At 67.9% G+C, this 13,175-nt stretch overlaps 1 protein-coding gene across 16 annotated transcripts in view; it reads left to right on the forward strand.

The window, feature by feature from the left end:
* Positions 1–13,175, forward strand: part of BAIAP2 (BAR/IMD domain containing adaptor protein 2) — a 44,829-nt gene that overhangs the window by 9,087 nt on the left and 22,567 nt on the right. For 9 of the 16 annotated variants that reach the window (XM_037157734.2, XM_037157730.2, XM_037157735.2 and 6 more), the window contains exons 2-3: positions 479–554; positions 2,118–2,204. In XM_037157734.2, the coding sequence (XP_037013629.2) occupies positions 479–554; positions 2,118–2,204 (163 nt within the window). Of the gene's footprint in view, positions 1–188; positions 325–478; positions 555–2,117; positions 2,205–13,175 lie in introns of those variants that run through there. The other 7 variants (XM_037157728.2, XM_037157724.2, XM_037157726.2 and 4 more) reach the window with 4 other exon arrangements.

Consider the following 13,175-nt stretch of genomic DNA (forward strand, 5'->3'; position numbering starts at 1 on the left):
CTGGCGGGGTGTTTACAGTGGTGCTGTGTCTGCGTGGCCGGCGGTGGGGTGCTAATCAGCTGCATTCAGTAATTGACGCGTGGAGGGAAGCCTGGTGCTGGGGGGACGCACGGGGGGGGGGTGCACGGGGCATCTGTGCGTGGCTGGCGGGAGGGCCTGGCGGGAGGGCCTTCCTCGGCTGACTCAGCCCGGCCCCTCGGCAGCCTCGCATCCAAGCGCCCCCACATGCTGCGCACCACCCCACACGCACTGTGCTTACCCGCGCATGCAGGCCACAGGGCGCACCGCAGCAGGTTCTGGTCTCGGTATCACCCCATCGTACAGGTGCAGAAAGGAGGGTGGCCCAAGGGCATTCAAGGGCGCAGCTCAGACTCGGGAAGTATGGTTGTGGCCCCGGGGGGCGGGGGGCACGTGCGCCCTGTGTTTGGCCCTCTCGGTCAGCCCCGGGCCACTGACACTCTGTCCCTATTCTCCCCAGACCATCATGGAGCAGTTCAACCCCAGCCTGCGGAACTTCATCGCCATGGGGAAGAACTACGAGAAGGCCCTGGCAGGTGAGGCTCGGACCCTGGTGTGGTGGGCGGGCGGGGCTCCTGTCTGGGTGCTGGCCTCTGTGCCTGTGGTCACGGGACGGCTGTGACAGGAGCCTGGAGTCAGGCCCCAAAGACAAGGAGCTGTGGCATCTAGAAGGCAGAGGATCCGCTTCGATGAAGCGCTGGGGGCCTCGGTGGCTTCGGGGCAGGCCTGAGGCGTCTGCCTGGCAGGGGAGCTGCTCACAGAGGGCGCTGTGGGGGGGCCCGGGGGGTTTGGGGAGGGACCCGGTGGGGCACAGAGCAGCCTGGGGCCCCGCCAGTGAGGCAGAATGCCACGTCCTGGGGCACTAACCTTTGGTCCCCTTGCCCTTGGCCATGCACACAGGCCCTGCCCCATGCCCGCTTCCCGGGGGGCTTTGTCTGTGGAGGGGACAGGGAGAGGCTGCAGCTGACAACTCGTTTTTCTTGCTGCCTCGGTCGCCTGGGACACAGCGCTTGGCAGAGCCGTCCTGTTCCTGGGCAGTGACCTCCTTGCTGGTGTCTAGGTGTGGGTGGCTGGGGCACAGAGGGCCTGCGCCGTGGGCCTGTCTGCACTTGGTGGGCGGGGCTGGCGTGAGGCCGAGCCCTGGCCCAGCACCGCAGGGTGCACAGCCCCCAAAAGAGGCTGATCCGCCCCCTGCTGTGCACACCACAGGGGGTTCGGAAGTGCCAGGGCGGCTCGACAGGCAGCAGCTTCCTTTCTCGAGGGCCGCCATCTGTAGGGAACTTCTCAGCCCCAGGGGTGTCTCTGGAGTGACGAAACTTCGTTTCCAGGTGCACTGTGTCCTGGTCAAGCCCGGGCCTGTCCGCCCTGCTGCAGCTCCGCAGGGGATCTGCAGGGGCTGTACGTGGGGAGCGTGGGTCTCCGGGCCGCACCGGAGCCCAGCCACCCTGCCGCCGCCGCCACCTCCGCTGCACTGGGCTCCCCAGGCCTGACCCGTGACCAGTTTGGCCTCTCCTTGTTGGCAGGGGGGGGCCCGCCCACCTGCAGCTGCCATGGCCGCCTGCCGGGCGTAGGACACGCAGGCGGGCCGACTGAAAGCCACCTGTGTAGAGCCTGCATGCGGGCCCAGCCACAGGCCTCCCCCGGGTGCCGTGGGAGACGCGACGGACTCGGCGGGCAGCTGCTTCCTCTGCCACAGGCCACACCTACCCAGGGTCTCAGGAAGGTCGCCACTGTCCCCTTGGTGGCCCTGGGCTGTCCGAGTCCTGGCAGATGTCAGGGCCACCTGTGCACATGCCCCCCACCACACCCCTGGCCACGGCGATGCTGGCAGGTCTGCGTAGCATGACACACCTCTCCCAGCTGCAGGCCCCGCCCCCACCCAGCTGCAGGCCCCGCCCCCACCCAGCTGCAGGCCCCGCCCCCAGGCCGGGCAGGGGCTCTCTGCCCAGGCGCAGCTTCCGCTCAGGAGCAAAGCAGCCCTCGGGTGGGGGCGGAAGAGGCGTCAGGTGGCGCCCGCACCGAAGTGTGCCTCGTCCAGGGGAGGGCTGCCCCCACCCGGGCTCCCTCCCCGAGGGAACTGACGGCCCCTCTCCCCCCAGGTGTGACCTACGCTGCCAAAGGCTATTTCGACGCCCTGGTGAAGATGGGTGAGCTGGCCAGCGAGAGCCAGGGCTCCAAGGAGCTCGGTAAGACCCTGCTGTGCCGGGTGGGTCTGCGGCCCCACTCTGCGCCTGGCCTATTTGGAGCTGTGGTCGGGTTTTTTCTCTGATGTGAGGGGAGGTTTTTCTAGAAGGACGATGGCACCTTCAGAGCAGGGCAGCCGCGGGCGCTGCTGGGAGCTCGCACGGGCGGCCGCGTCCCTGAGCAGCGAGGTGGTCCCAGTGGGCAATGGGAATCCACGTGCACCGGTGTTCACGTTTGGCGTCTGACACTGGGGAGCCGTGGGGCAGTTTGGACTCAGATACGGCACCTCAAGGCACGGGGAGGTTCAGGGTGTGAACGTGACCAACCAGGAAGCAGACCGCAGGGTGGTGGGGCCGGGCCTGTGACCACGGGACCGGTACGTGGCGGACGAGACCACCCCGCGGAACGGGGGCACCCAGAACAGCTCGCTGGCTTCTTCGCGCTTCCTCCGCGCCCCACGTGTTTTCCCAGACAAGCGGGTCCTGCTTTCACAATAACGGTGCGTGGTGTGGAACGGCCTCCCCTGGGGCACCAGCCTGGGGACCGTGCGCCCCTCCCCCTCCCCCCCCCAGTGGCCCTGTGACAGCTGCCTGGCCTGCTGGCCAAGCGTCCCGCCCGAAGCCGGGTCTGCCCTGTGGGGTTGGATGTGGCCTCTCTCACACCCTCACTGCGCGTCTGGGGCACTGAGGCCGGGCGCTTTTCCCGCCAGGCCTGCCAGCTGCGCGCTGTGTCCCGTGGTCTCCGGCCTGGCAGAGCCACGGCTGTGTCCAGGTTTCCAAGAGAAGAGCGTGGAACCGCAGCTGCTGCGGGGACAGACATGCTGTGGGAGGCAGGGCCGTGGCCAGGCCTTGCTCTCAGGGACAGCGGGCCTTTCCCTGGGGCCTGGGGGCCGCTCTGCACTCTGGCCCTGCGGGCTCAGCCTGGGTGGTGCCGGCCAGGTGTGTGGGCAGATGCGGGTCTTTGTGATGGGCGGGCTGTGGGCCCCAGCTGCCACTCCTGTGGACGGTCTGGGCCTCTGTCCCCCTGGGGGGACTCAGGTGTGTGTGTGAGCCCTGGCGTGTTCACACATGGTTCATGTCTGTGACAAGGGTGCTTTCTCGTTGGGGTTTGTCATGCAGGGTTTGTCACGTGCTCGAGCCCTGGGGTCACAGGCAGAGGGGCCAGGCTGCCCCTGGGAACACCAGGGGCTGTGCGGGTGGCCCCCTGGTCGGCCGGTGATGTGGCTGGAATGGTTGAGATCCCGGAACTTCCTGTGGGAAGAGTCCGAGGGGGCTGTCGCTGCAACGGGCCTGGTGGGCACCCAGGGAGACGCCCTTCCCCACTCCCGGATGTGTTGCAGCTCCTGTGTGCTCTGCGTGCGTTTTGAAGCCTTCCTCGGCTCATTTGGAGCATGGGGTCCGTCACCCCACCGGAGTCCGCCGTGTGGTCTGCAGAGGTGACCACAGACACCGGCCGGAGGAGGTCTCTGTGCCCTCTACTCAGAGCACTGTGACACCAGGCACGGGGTTTCCCGTGGCAGCCGGCCCCCGGCCAGGCGTCCCCTGTCAGTTCAGGCCGACACCCTGCATCTCCCAGGCCAAGGGCTCCCCATGGCACTGCCCGCACTGCGGAGGTCCGTTCCGACGAGTGGGTCCCCATGTTCCCCACTTCTGCTCCATCCTTTCAGCCGCAGATTGGGGGTTCCCACACCCTCTCCCCAGGTCTGACCACTTGCCTCCGAATGGGGGGGGCGCCTGGGTTTGCCAGGCGGTCACGAAGGACACAGGGCGAGGTCTGGGAGTGTCACCCCCATGGAGGCGGGGACCTGGTGCTCCCTGAGCCCTGAGGTTGAGGGATTTGTGGGGGCCCCTCCCTCAGGAGGGCGGGGGTGGGGCTGGAAGCTCCCACTTGTAACCCCGGCTTGGTCTTTCTGCTGAGCGCCCGGGTCCGGGAGTGTCCTAGAGTCCACAGCAGAACAAAAGACACGCCCGTCACCGGGGACATTCCATTCCGAGGACTCAGGAGCCCCGTGTCAGAGAACTGTGTCAGGAACCGGGACAGAGACCGACAAACCCTGCCTGTCACGTCACGGCCGCTGCACTGTCCTTCTGCCGCAGTGTCCCCGAGAAGCAACTCAAGTGACGCAGCTACCGTCTCCACTCTCTGCTCCCAGATGCTCCGCGTGCCCGGGGAAGCCTGTCCCCGCCAGCGGTTACGCGCCGGCCCGTGAGCCGCTGCTCTCTATCCCTGGGTTTGCATGTCGAGGCGCGTCACGTACAGGGACCCCTGCGGTGACCCACCTGTCCTTAGCGCTGGCTTTGCGTGGCCTCGTCCTGGTGGCACATGTGTGCCCGCCCCTCGTGCCTTCGTGTGTCCGTGCCCGACGGGTCCGTCCACCAGGGACTGGACTCAAGGGTCGCTTCCACCCTGACCGCCCAGTGCTGCTGGGCCCCATGCTCGGGGGGTGAATGTTCGTTAGACCACACTCACCCCTGGTCTGAAAACCGTGGGCCCCCGGTCCCTCCCCACCCGCTGTCCCCAAGGCACCGTCTCAGCAGCGGAGACCTTCCGCTGTGGTTCCTGGGCATCCAGCGTGGGCGGCGCCTCTCCCTGTGGTTGCTGCTGCCTGTGCTGTGGTGCAGGGGCTCGGGCCGCAGGCCCCCTCCCCCCACCCCTCCCAACAGCAGGGTCTCAGCTTCTGCTGAAACCCCGGACACTGGTCCCCGCGTGGGCCCACACACCTCGCTGGGGAATCGAGCACCCGTGGCTTTAGGGTCCACAGTGGGGGATATTCCTGGAGCCGGCTCCCCACAAACGCCCAGGGACAGCTAAGCTTGGCTGCCAGAGCTTATCTGCAGGTTTCTGGCTGTGCAGGGTCAGTGTCCCTGTCCCCCGCGGTGGTCAAGGGTCAGCTGTCTGGTGTGCGTGTGACGAAGACAGCAGGAGTCCTGGTCACAGCAGGACGCCCAGGGGACAGTGGCTCCTGCGTTCCCAGCTGCTTTGTGGACACCCTGTCTCGTGCGGACAGCGGACGAGTCCCACACGTGTGGGCAGCTGGGAACACAGCACACACCCCCCCCCCCACTTTCTGGGCCCAGCAGGCCCTGCTGCCCTCTCGCTCCCCTGCGCCCACGCCAGGCGGCCACAGCGTGTGTTCCAGGCAGGGACTCGTGTGCTCCACCAGCGTTTGTGCGACACTGCGTGTGAACTGTGCTCCGCCCGCTCTGGCCTGCGTGGCCACGGGGCAGCGGTCTGGCCGCCCCACCGGTGCTGTCTGCTGGCCTCGAGGCTGTGCGGTCCCTGTCCGAGCCCCCCCCCCCCCCCCCCGCCCGCCTGGCAGACCCCCGCCCCCCTCGTGGGCCTGTGCTGGTTCCCGGACGTTCGCCCTCGGGCTGTCCCACCTGGCGGCGGCCGGTGTCCTGTTTGAAAACCACCCGTGTTCCGGACCACGGTGTGGTCTTCCTCGAGGGTCCGGCCTCAGTGGTGTCCCTGCCCCACGGGGAAGGGCCGTGCCTCTCCCTCCCGGGTCGGGGCCCCTGCTTCTCGGTGCCGTTCGGCTTTGCTGCCTGTCGGCGTCCCTGTGTGAGCTGCGTGGCGTGCGCGCCCTTCTTCCCGGTGGGCTGAGCTCAGCGTGCCGTGCCGTCTCGGCCCCTCACGCAGCGTGGTTTCCTCCTGCCCTTCCAGCCTGGGGTCCTGGGAGCTGCTCATTCCTGGGACGGGATGAGTGGCCATGTCTCCTGCACCGAGGTGAAGAGGGCCCACAAGGAGGCGCCTTGCGGGGCAGAGCTCTGCCCGGGTGCTCTGCTCACACCGACCGAGTCCGGGGGCAGCACCAGGCCCCTCTGCCTGAGTCGGCCTCACAGACTTGGTCTGGATGCCCAGCAGAGGGGGGCTCATCTGCTGCCGCTGTCCTGCCAGCGGACCTCCGGGCGTGGCCCCCGGCGGGTGTGGGCAAGGACCCTGGCCACTTCTGTCCTCGTTTCTCTGGTGCCTGCCTTTTTTCCCCCGTAAGGTTTTATTTATTTTTAAGGGGAAGGGAACAAGAGAGGGAGAAAAACATCAGTGTATGGTTGCCTCTCGTGCACCTCTTCCTGGGAACGGGCCTGCAACCCAGGCATATTTGAACCACGATCCTTTGGTTTGCAAGGTCGCACCCAGTCCACTGAGCTACAGCAGCCAGGCCTTCCTGTTCTTTGAGTGCCGTTTTTCCTTTCCCGTTTGGGGCAGGAGCTTGTCTAGGGGGGCTGCGGCCCTGCTCGTTGTGGGGACAGCCCCGAGAATGGTGGCCACACCGACCCTGCCCGGCCGCCGTGTGGCCGTGGCGCCCTGACCACGTCCTGCGGAGCCCCGCCCTCCCCCACACCGGCCAGTCCTGTGCCGCTCAGAGGCGGCCCCCCCATCGCACGGCAGAGAGACTCCAGCGTGCAGTTCCCCGCGGAGGTCAAAGACGGTCGTCAGAGCTGCGAGCGGCGGCCCGGTGGCCCCTGGTCCCTCCCCCGTGGTGCCTCTGCCTTTGGTCCCTGCGGCCTCCGAGATGCGGGGCGGGCTGCTCTCCTCCTCGCCGGCTTTCTTCCCCGCGGTGCTTGGGCTCCGCTGCGACGGACTCAGTTCACTTTGACAGGCGGCTGCTTAGTCGGGTGCGGGGCTGCCTGAGCTCCGGGGCCCGGAGCCTCCACTGGGCTGCTGACCCCGAGCCCAGTCTCAGCCCTGCTCCCTTGGGTCTGCGCTGAGGCCTGTCTGCCGGGAGCCGCCCCCTGTGGGCTGACGACAGAGCGGCTGCCTTTGCTCCGTGAGCTGGTGGCTCTTCCTGCCTGGTTCTGCCGGTCTCAGGCTCCAGGCTGCCCCTGCTCTGTATGGACATGTGCCTGCCCCGAGGTCACAGAGCAGGTGGTGGCCGCAGCGCTGGGCGCCCGGTCTGCGTGCTTGGTCTCTGGGCTGCGCAGCTGGGCGGGGGCTTGGCCTGAGGCGGGGCGGGGGTGGGGCAGGCGGGCGTCCCTGCCTTTCCAACCCTCCTGACCACGTGCAGTCAGAAAAGCCGCCAGCCTGACGGGGGCGCAGCACAGAGGCTGTTTCCAGAACGTTCCAGCCTGGGCCGTGGAGGTCAGTGCGGCGTCCCCTTAGGGCCGTGTGTCCTCACGGCCGTCCGTGTTGGCATCCATCCCCCGTCCAGCCTGGCTCGGAGGAGCGCACGCCTCGTCTGCCGGTCCCTGTCCCCAGTCCCTGTCCCCGGTCCCTGTCCCCGGTCCCTGTCCCCGGTCCTTCCTGACGTCACCTGCTTCTCCTGTGTCCCGGCTGCTCAAGACCAGTTACGGCCCAGGTGCCGTCTGTGCTGTGTGGCTGATTTTTCCCCAGAGTCAGCTCCCGGGGTGCCCTGCTCTCGGGGTGCTGAGCGCCGATGCCACTCTGGTTCCCTGCAGAGGGGAGGGGCACCGTGCTGTCACCTGCAGCCAGGCCCGCGCTCTGCCCCAGTGACTGGCTGCGGGCAGAGTGGCCACTGGGCTGGAGAGACGGGGACACGAGGTGGGGGCCCCTGGTGCACAGGTGACTGGGGCGCTCTGTGCTGGGATCGCGTGTGCTGGAGGAGGGTCGTGGTGCCTGCCCTTGGGTCCTCCCTGGCTTTGCAGGGAGGCTTGGGTTACACAGCCTTCTGGAATATTCCAGGCTTCCCTGGAAGGCTGTCTTGCAGTGAGTGGGACACAGCCTTCCCTGACCTGTTTGCCTCACCCACCCGCGGCTGAGTCCGTCCCGCCCGGAGCCTGTGGAAGAGCTTCACACAAGGAGACTTGTCCGCCTGTGGGCCAGTGGCTGAGCCGCCTCGGTGTTCAGCCCTGGCCGTGTCCCGAGGCCTCTGCTGTGTTCCCTGCCTTTGAAGAGGCCCCGGTTTGTGACCCGGGCGTGTGTGCGCTCGCCGGGTGCCCTGCACCCACGGGAGCAGCGGGAGCTCCCTGCTGCCCCGCCTTGGGCCGGGATGCTTGGGGCAGGAGGCGGCTCCCTGAGCCTGAAACTGGCCGGGTTCGGCCCCTGAGTCACTGGGTGAAGGTGGGGCCCAAACACCCCTGGCGTTTGGCTGCCGTCCACACGTGGTAACCGAGAAACAGCGCCAGTGTTCCCAGGCCGGCCTTGCAGACGCGCCCTGTGGGGCTCGGTGCCTCCTCTTGTCCCCGCAGCCTGCTAGAGGCTCAGGGTCCGTCCCTGCATGCGGTCGCTGACACACAGGGCTAGCAGACAGGGACGCCCTCGCCGGGTGGCCCCGGGCCTGTGTGATGTTGCTGTGATGCACACTGGGCCCCGCGCAGAGGGAGCTGTGGCGATTTCACTCCCTGGGGGGCCTGATTCAGCCTCCACGTCGCCCAACCCTGAAGTCCCATGATGGCCAAGGGCCTCATGGGCAGACAGTGCCTGTGGCCGGCCTGGGACAGGAAGGACTCTGTGCCTGCCGCCTGCCCCCTGCCTTTTTTATTAAAAAACCCCTGTCCAGCTAACAGCGCCACACCCTTCCCCGCCCCCAGTGAAGGGCACAGAGGAGCGGCGTTGGGGCCGGCGCGGCCCCCGGAGCCCCAGGAGGAGAGGCGGAGCTGTCCCGGCCGCGCTCGGGCCACTCTGTCTGCCGGGGCCGGACACCCACAGCTTTCACCAAAGCTTCATCCTCACACTCAGCTCAGTGTGGCACTAAATAGGTCACAGTCAGCCAAGGGTAGTAGGGACGGTCTCGTCTGTTCCGGCTGCATTCATTTGGTCGACGTGGCCGCAGAGGAGCCGCGCGGGGGGGGGGGCCTGGGGGGCCCGTGTGTGCACCCCGACGAAGCTGCGTGTGCCGGGGGTGAGCACAGGTCCCCATCAGGCCCGTGGCGTTCCCGAGGTGGCTCTGCTGGTGCCTGTCCCAGTGGTTCGGCACGTCCGTGTGACCCTGGGCCTCGGGGGCTCGGGTGTCCGCCATGTCGTGGGGAACAGCGATGTGTGGCTGGTCTTGTCCTGAGGACGGCTGGTGACAGCAGAGCTTCTGCCCGGTGCCTGGGGCAGCCGCTGGCCCGGCCTCCCTGCTGGTGCCGGGACTGTGAGGCCCAGGCCAGGGCCTGTCAGCTTGCTCTCGGTCTGAGAGGGAGCGTGGGACTGTCCCCAAACCTGGCACGTAGCAGGAGGCTGGGGGAGGCCTTTTCCGTGTGCCACGGCCAGTCTGGCCCCAACTCCTTGGCCACCCCCAGTCCTGTGACCCACACGTCCCCACAGCGAGGCACCGCTGACCACACACCACTGCCCGGCGCCCTCAGCAGCCCTGGGGAGGGTCGGGGTGAGAGCAGCTCCCTGGTTCGCCTCCGGCTGGTTGCTGGCCCCCGGGAGTGTCCCCCGTGCAGCGGAGTCTGTGGGGCGGTTGCAGGGCAGCGCGGGAGCCTCCAGTGTGGGCGGTGGGTGGGCCTGTCACTGCCGACCTGTGACTGCAGATGGCCTGTCCTGTCCCAAGTGGCCTGTTCCTGTTTGTGTCTTGGGAGCTTCAGATCAAGCTCGTGCCTGGGGGGCTGTCCTCGGGACGGGGCAGTGCTCGGGGCCCACGTGGGCGGGAGTGGAGAGCCGCCTGCACTTGCAGGCATCCGTCCTCCGTGGCAGTGGGTGAGGAGGGAGATGCGGGCGTCTTGGGGCTGGGGAGGGGGTCTGCGTGGCCTGCCTGCCTTGGAGAAAGGGGGGGATCTACACACCGTCAGGCCTTGGGACGGGGTCAGCCCACCCCCCAGGTCCACGCGGCCTCCCCCGGCCAGGCGTTGGGGGTCGCTCTGCCGGGCGACCTGGGCCACTGCGTTCTCGCTTTGGGAGGAAAACCCCAGCACACACACCCGCACACGTTGCGTGGCGTCGGCAGAGGGAAAGCCGGCCTTCGGAGTCCGCTGGAGTGGACGAGGGAGGTGGGCAGAGGGCCGCTGGGGGAGGCTGTCTGTCACCCCGAGTGCGGCCCTGCGCCCACTCAGCCACGGCCCGTGTCCCACCTGTGGGGAGAGGTGGGTTGAGCCGGAGTCTCCACCCGGCCCCCTGCCGTGGGACTGTGTGTGCCCGAGACGGCGCCCGGGTCCAAACAGGCTCCTAGGGGCAGCCAACTGGGAGCAGGTGGGTGCAGGCTCCAGCCTGCGGAGGGGGCGGCTGGACTGTCCTCTCCTCCTTCTGGAAGTGCCTGGCCACCAGGCGCAACTCAGGCCTGCTCTGCCTCAGAGGAGCACGTGGGGGAGGTTTGCTGTGTGCTGTCTGCTCTCATCGCCATGGCAACACAGCCATGCTGTTTCTGGGTCCCCCCGGCCCCGTCAACATCGTCTTCCATTTTTTGTATCTTTCGGGTTTCCCGTAGTTGGGAGAAAATCCCTGTTTGCGTCTCCCAGGGAGAAGCACTGGCAGCGCGGCCTGGAGGGGCCTCCTCGCGCCGTTGGAGCCCGTGTCCTGCTCCTGCTGCCCCTCAGCTGTCCCCTGTCACGAGAGCTCCGCGTCCCTGCCCTGCTCAGCCTGTAGCAGTAGCTCCCAGAGGTGCCCTTCCGCTCAGGAAGCCGGCAGAACGATGAGCGTGTGGATGTCTGCTTCGGAAGGTCCCAGAAGGTCCCAAAGGTTCCAGAAGGTTCCGTGCATCTCCAGCCCAGTCCGAGCAGCTGACCCCTCGGCCTAGGGCCTCTCGGCCCTTCTCAGCAGCCAGAAGCTCTGGCTCCTCCCGAAGAGAGAGGCCCTAAGAGGGTGTCGGTTTGCTTGGGGGCCACCAGTGACCACTCGGCAGTGGCAGGGGGACTCCCTGCTGGATTCCAGGTCGGCTCCAGCTACAGGGCTGGATCCCGTTGCTGAAGGAAGCTCAGGTCCCTCCTCAGTGTCCCCAGACCCCCGCCCCCCCCGGGGGCCGAGGGCAATTCCACACACAGCCTCACCACTGCCGGTCTCAGCTCTGCGTCGCCCAGGCTGGTTGACAGCCACCCAGAGTCAGTGCCCGGGCTGGTTGGGGCTCCTGGAGGCCCGTGGCTGCCATGCGCCCCCTGCGGCCCTCGCCTGCACCTGTGCCCGCGCCCATGAGGAGGGGCCATACTGCCGTGGTGCAGGCCCCCACATCTCGGGCCCACGGCGGGCGGTAGGCCGGGTGGGAGGCCGGGCTGAGCAAGGCGCTTCTGAATCTCCGGTGGTTTGACAAGACAGCGTGTGTGCACGCGTGTCCATACGGACATCTCAGTAAAAACACACAGCAGAACTGGGGGCCATGAGTGGGCACCTGTGATCCCACTGCAGGGCAGAAGGCTGCGCCGGCTCCTGTGAGCTGCGGAAGGGTGGGCTTTGGAAAGCCACGACTCGGGGCCCTCTGATCACCAGGCCTCTGACGGGAACCTCTGGGCATGGCTGCAAGACCTCCTCAGACCCACCCCCAGCGCCTCGAGGCCAGCGTGCAGTCTCCGCAAGGCCTGGCGCCCTGAGTGGGAGGTGGGGCTGCACCCCTGCTGGCCTGGGGCTCAGAGCAGCGAGAAGGGTCTCCCCGCTGTCGCTGCCCGTGGGCTCCGCCAGACCCGGCCCTCCCCTCCCCCCTCCGCTCCCTATCCCTGTCCCCGTCCCCGTCCCTGTCCGGACTTCAGGCACCAGGCTTCCCGGCCCCGGGTCTCTGGTCTCATCCCCAGACTCACCATCCAGGGGGGCGGTTCTTCCTGGTTCTGCCAGGGCTTCTTCTTTTCACTCAGCCATCCGTCTCCCTCCCCGGGGAGAGTGTGCAGGTGCCACGGAGGCGGGTCGGGGTGGCACCCAACCGCCCTGGGCCTGCCTCTGTTGCCGTGGGAGGCAGTGGGAGCGTGACCCTGGCCCAGCGCCGGGCGCGTCCGTCTAGGTCACAGCTCCCATCAGAGCCCAGCCTGCAGTCTCTAACCTGCACCTTCTGAAGCCTCGCACCCGGGGTCATCCCGGTCTCCAGAATCTTTCACCCGCTCCAAGAGGGCCTGGCTGGGAGAAACAGTTCAATGATTTCCCAGTTCTGGGAAGTCACCGTGGTGACTCCACACCCCTGAGCACACGTGAAGCAGTTAAAGACACCGGGCCACGTCTGCAGTCGGCTCCAGCGGCTGCACACTCCGCCCTAAGCCCAGGAGTCCCGGGAGGGGGGCCGACCCGCTCTGTAGCCCCGGGCGTGGTGGGCACTTTGTGCAGTGGCCCTGACCTCGGCTGGGCACAGCGGCTCTGTGTCCTCACCCCTTGGACCCTCCTGTGAGCTCTGGTCCTGCGTGCGCCCTCGGCCGTCCTCCCTGGAGTGCGGCCGCCCCCCAAGGTCTCCTGGTACCCAGGAGCCCGGTCCGGGCCGACTGCCATTGGCACCCCCGCTGCGCAGCCTGTTTCTGCCCGGCCCCCGCCCGGCCCCCGCTGCTGGCCCGTGCCCACCTCCTTGTGGAGCTTCTGTCCCGGCACCACGGTTCACGCCGGGAACCACGGTTCACGCCGGGGTCTGTGGGGAATTTTTCGGGAGCAGGCGGTGGTGCCAAAGGAACAGCCCTGGGGTCCCGTTAAGCTCAGGATCCCCAGGTTTGGCAGAAGCTGCCTCCTGCTGGGCAGGGCTCAGTCCTCCGCAGGCACAGCTCCGAGGGCCGTGTCCTCACTCACCTGCCCCGGGGGTGTGGCTGGCCTGGAGCAGGAAGGTGGCAGAGAGCCTGGGAGGAGCCGCCGAGTCCCACGGGCTCAGGCTAGATCTGGGGGACCCCCGAGAGCGCCTGGCAGCTCTGGAGTCTGACCCCCCAACTCCCCCTCCAGTGGTCCTCCACCAGCTGGGGGACCCCAGGCTGCTTGACTCCCTTGGGGTTTGCTGGCCAGCGGCTGTCGCTGTAAGCAGGTGGGAAAACCTGAGTGCGTGTTGGGGAGACGGACAGTGTGCACAGCCAGCGGGGGCACGTGCCAAGAGGGAAGCGCCCTCGCACAGCACGGGCGGCCGCAGCAGCGGGCCTCAGACACACCCACCGTCCGCACGCTGGACCGGGGCTGGCCAAGGGAGCGATGCGGGCGCAGGCCGCCCT

This window comes from Artibeus jamaicensis, unplaced genomic scaffold, assembly GCF_021234435.1.
Source record: "Artibeus jamaicensis isolate MK-2021 breed Jamaican fruit bat unplaced genomic scaffold, CSHL_Jam_final contig_2259, whole genome shotgun sequence".
Lineage (NCBI taxonomy): Eukaryota > Metazoa > Chordata > Mammalia > Chiroptera > Phyllostomidae > Artibeus > Artibeus jamaicensis.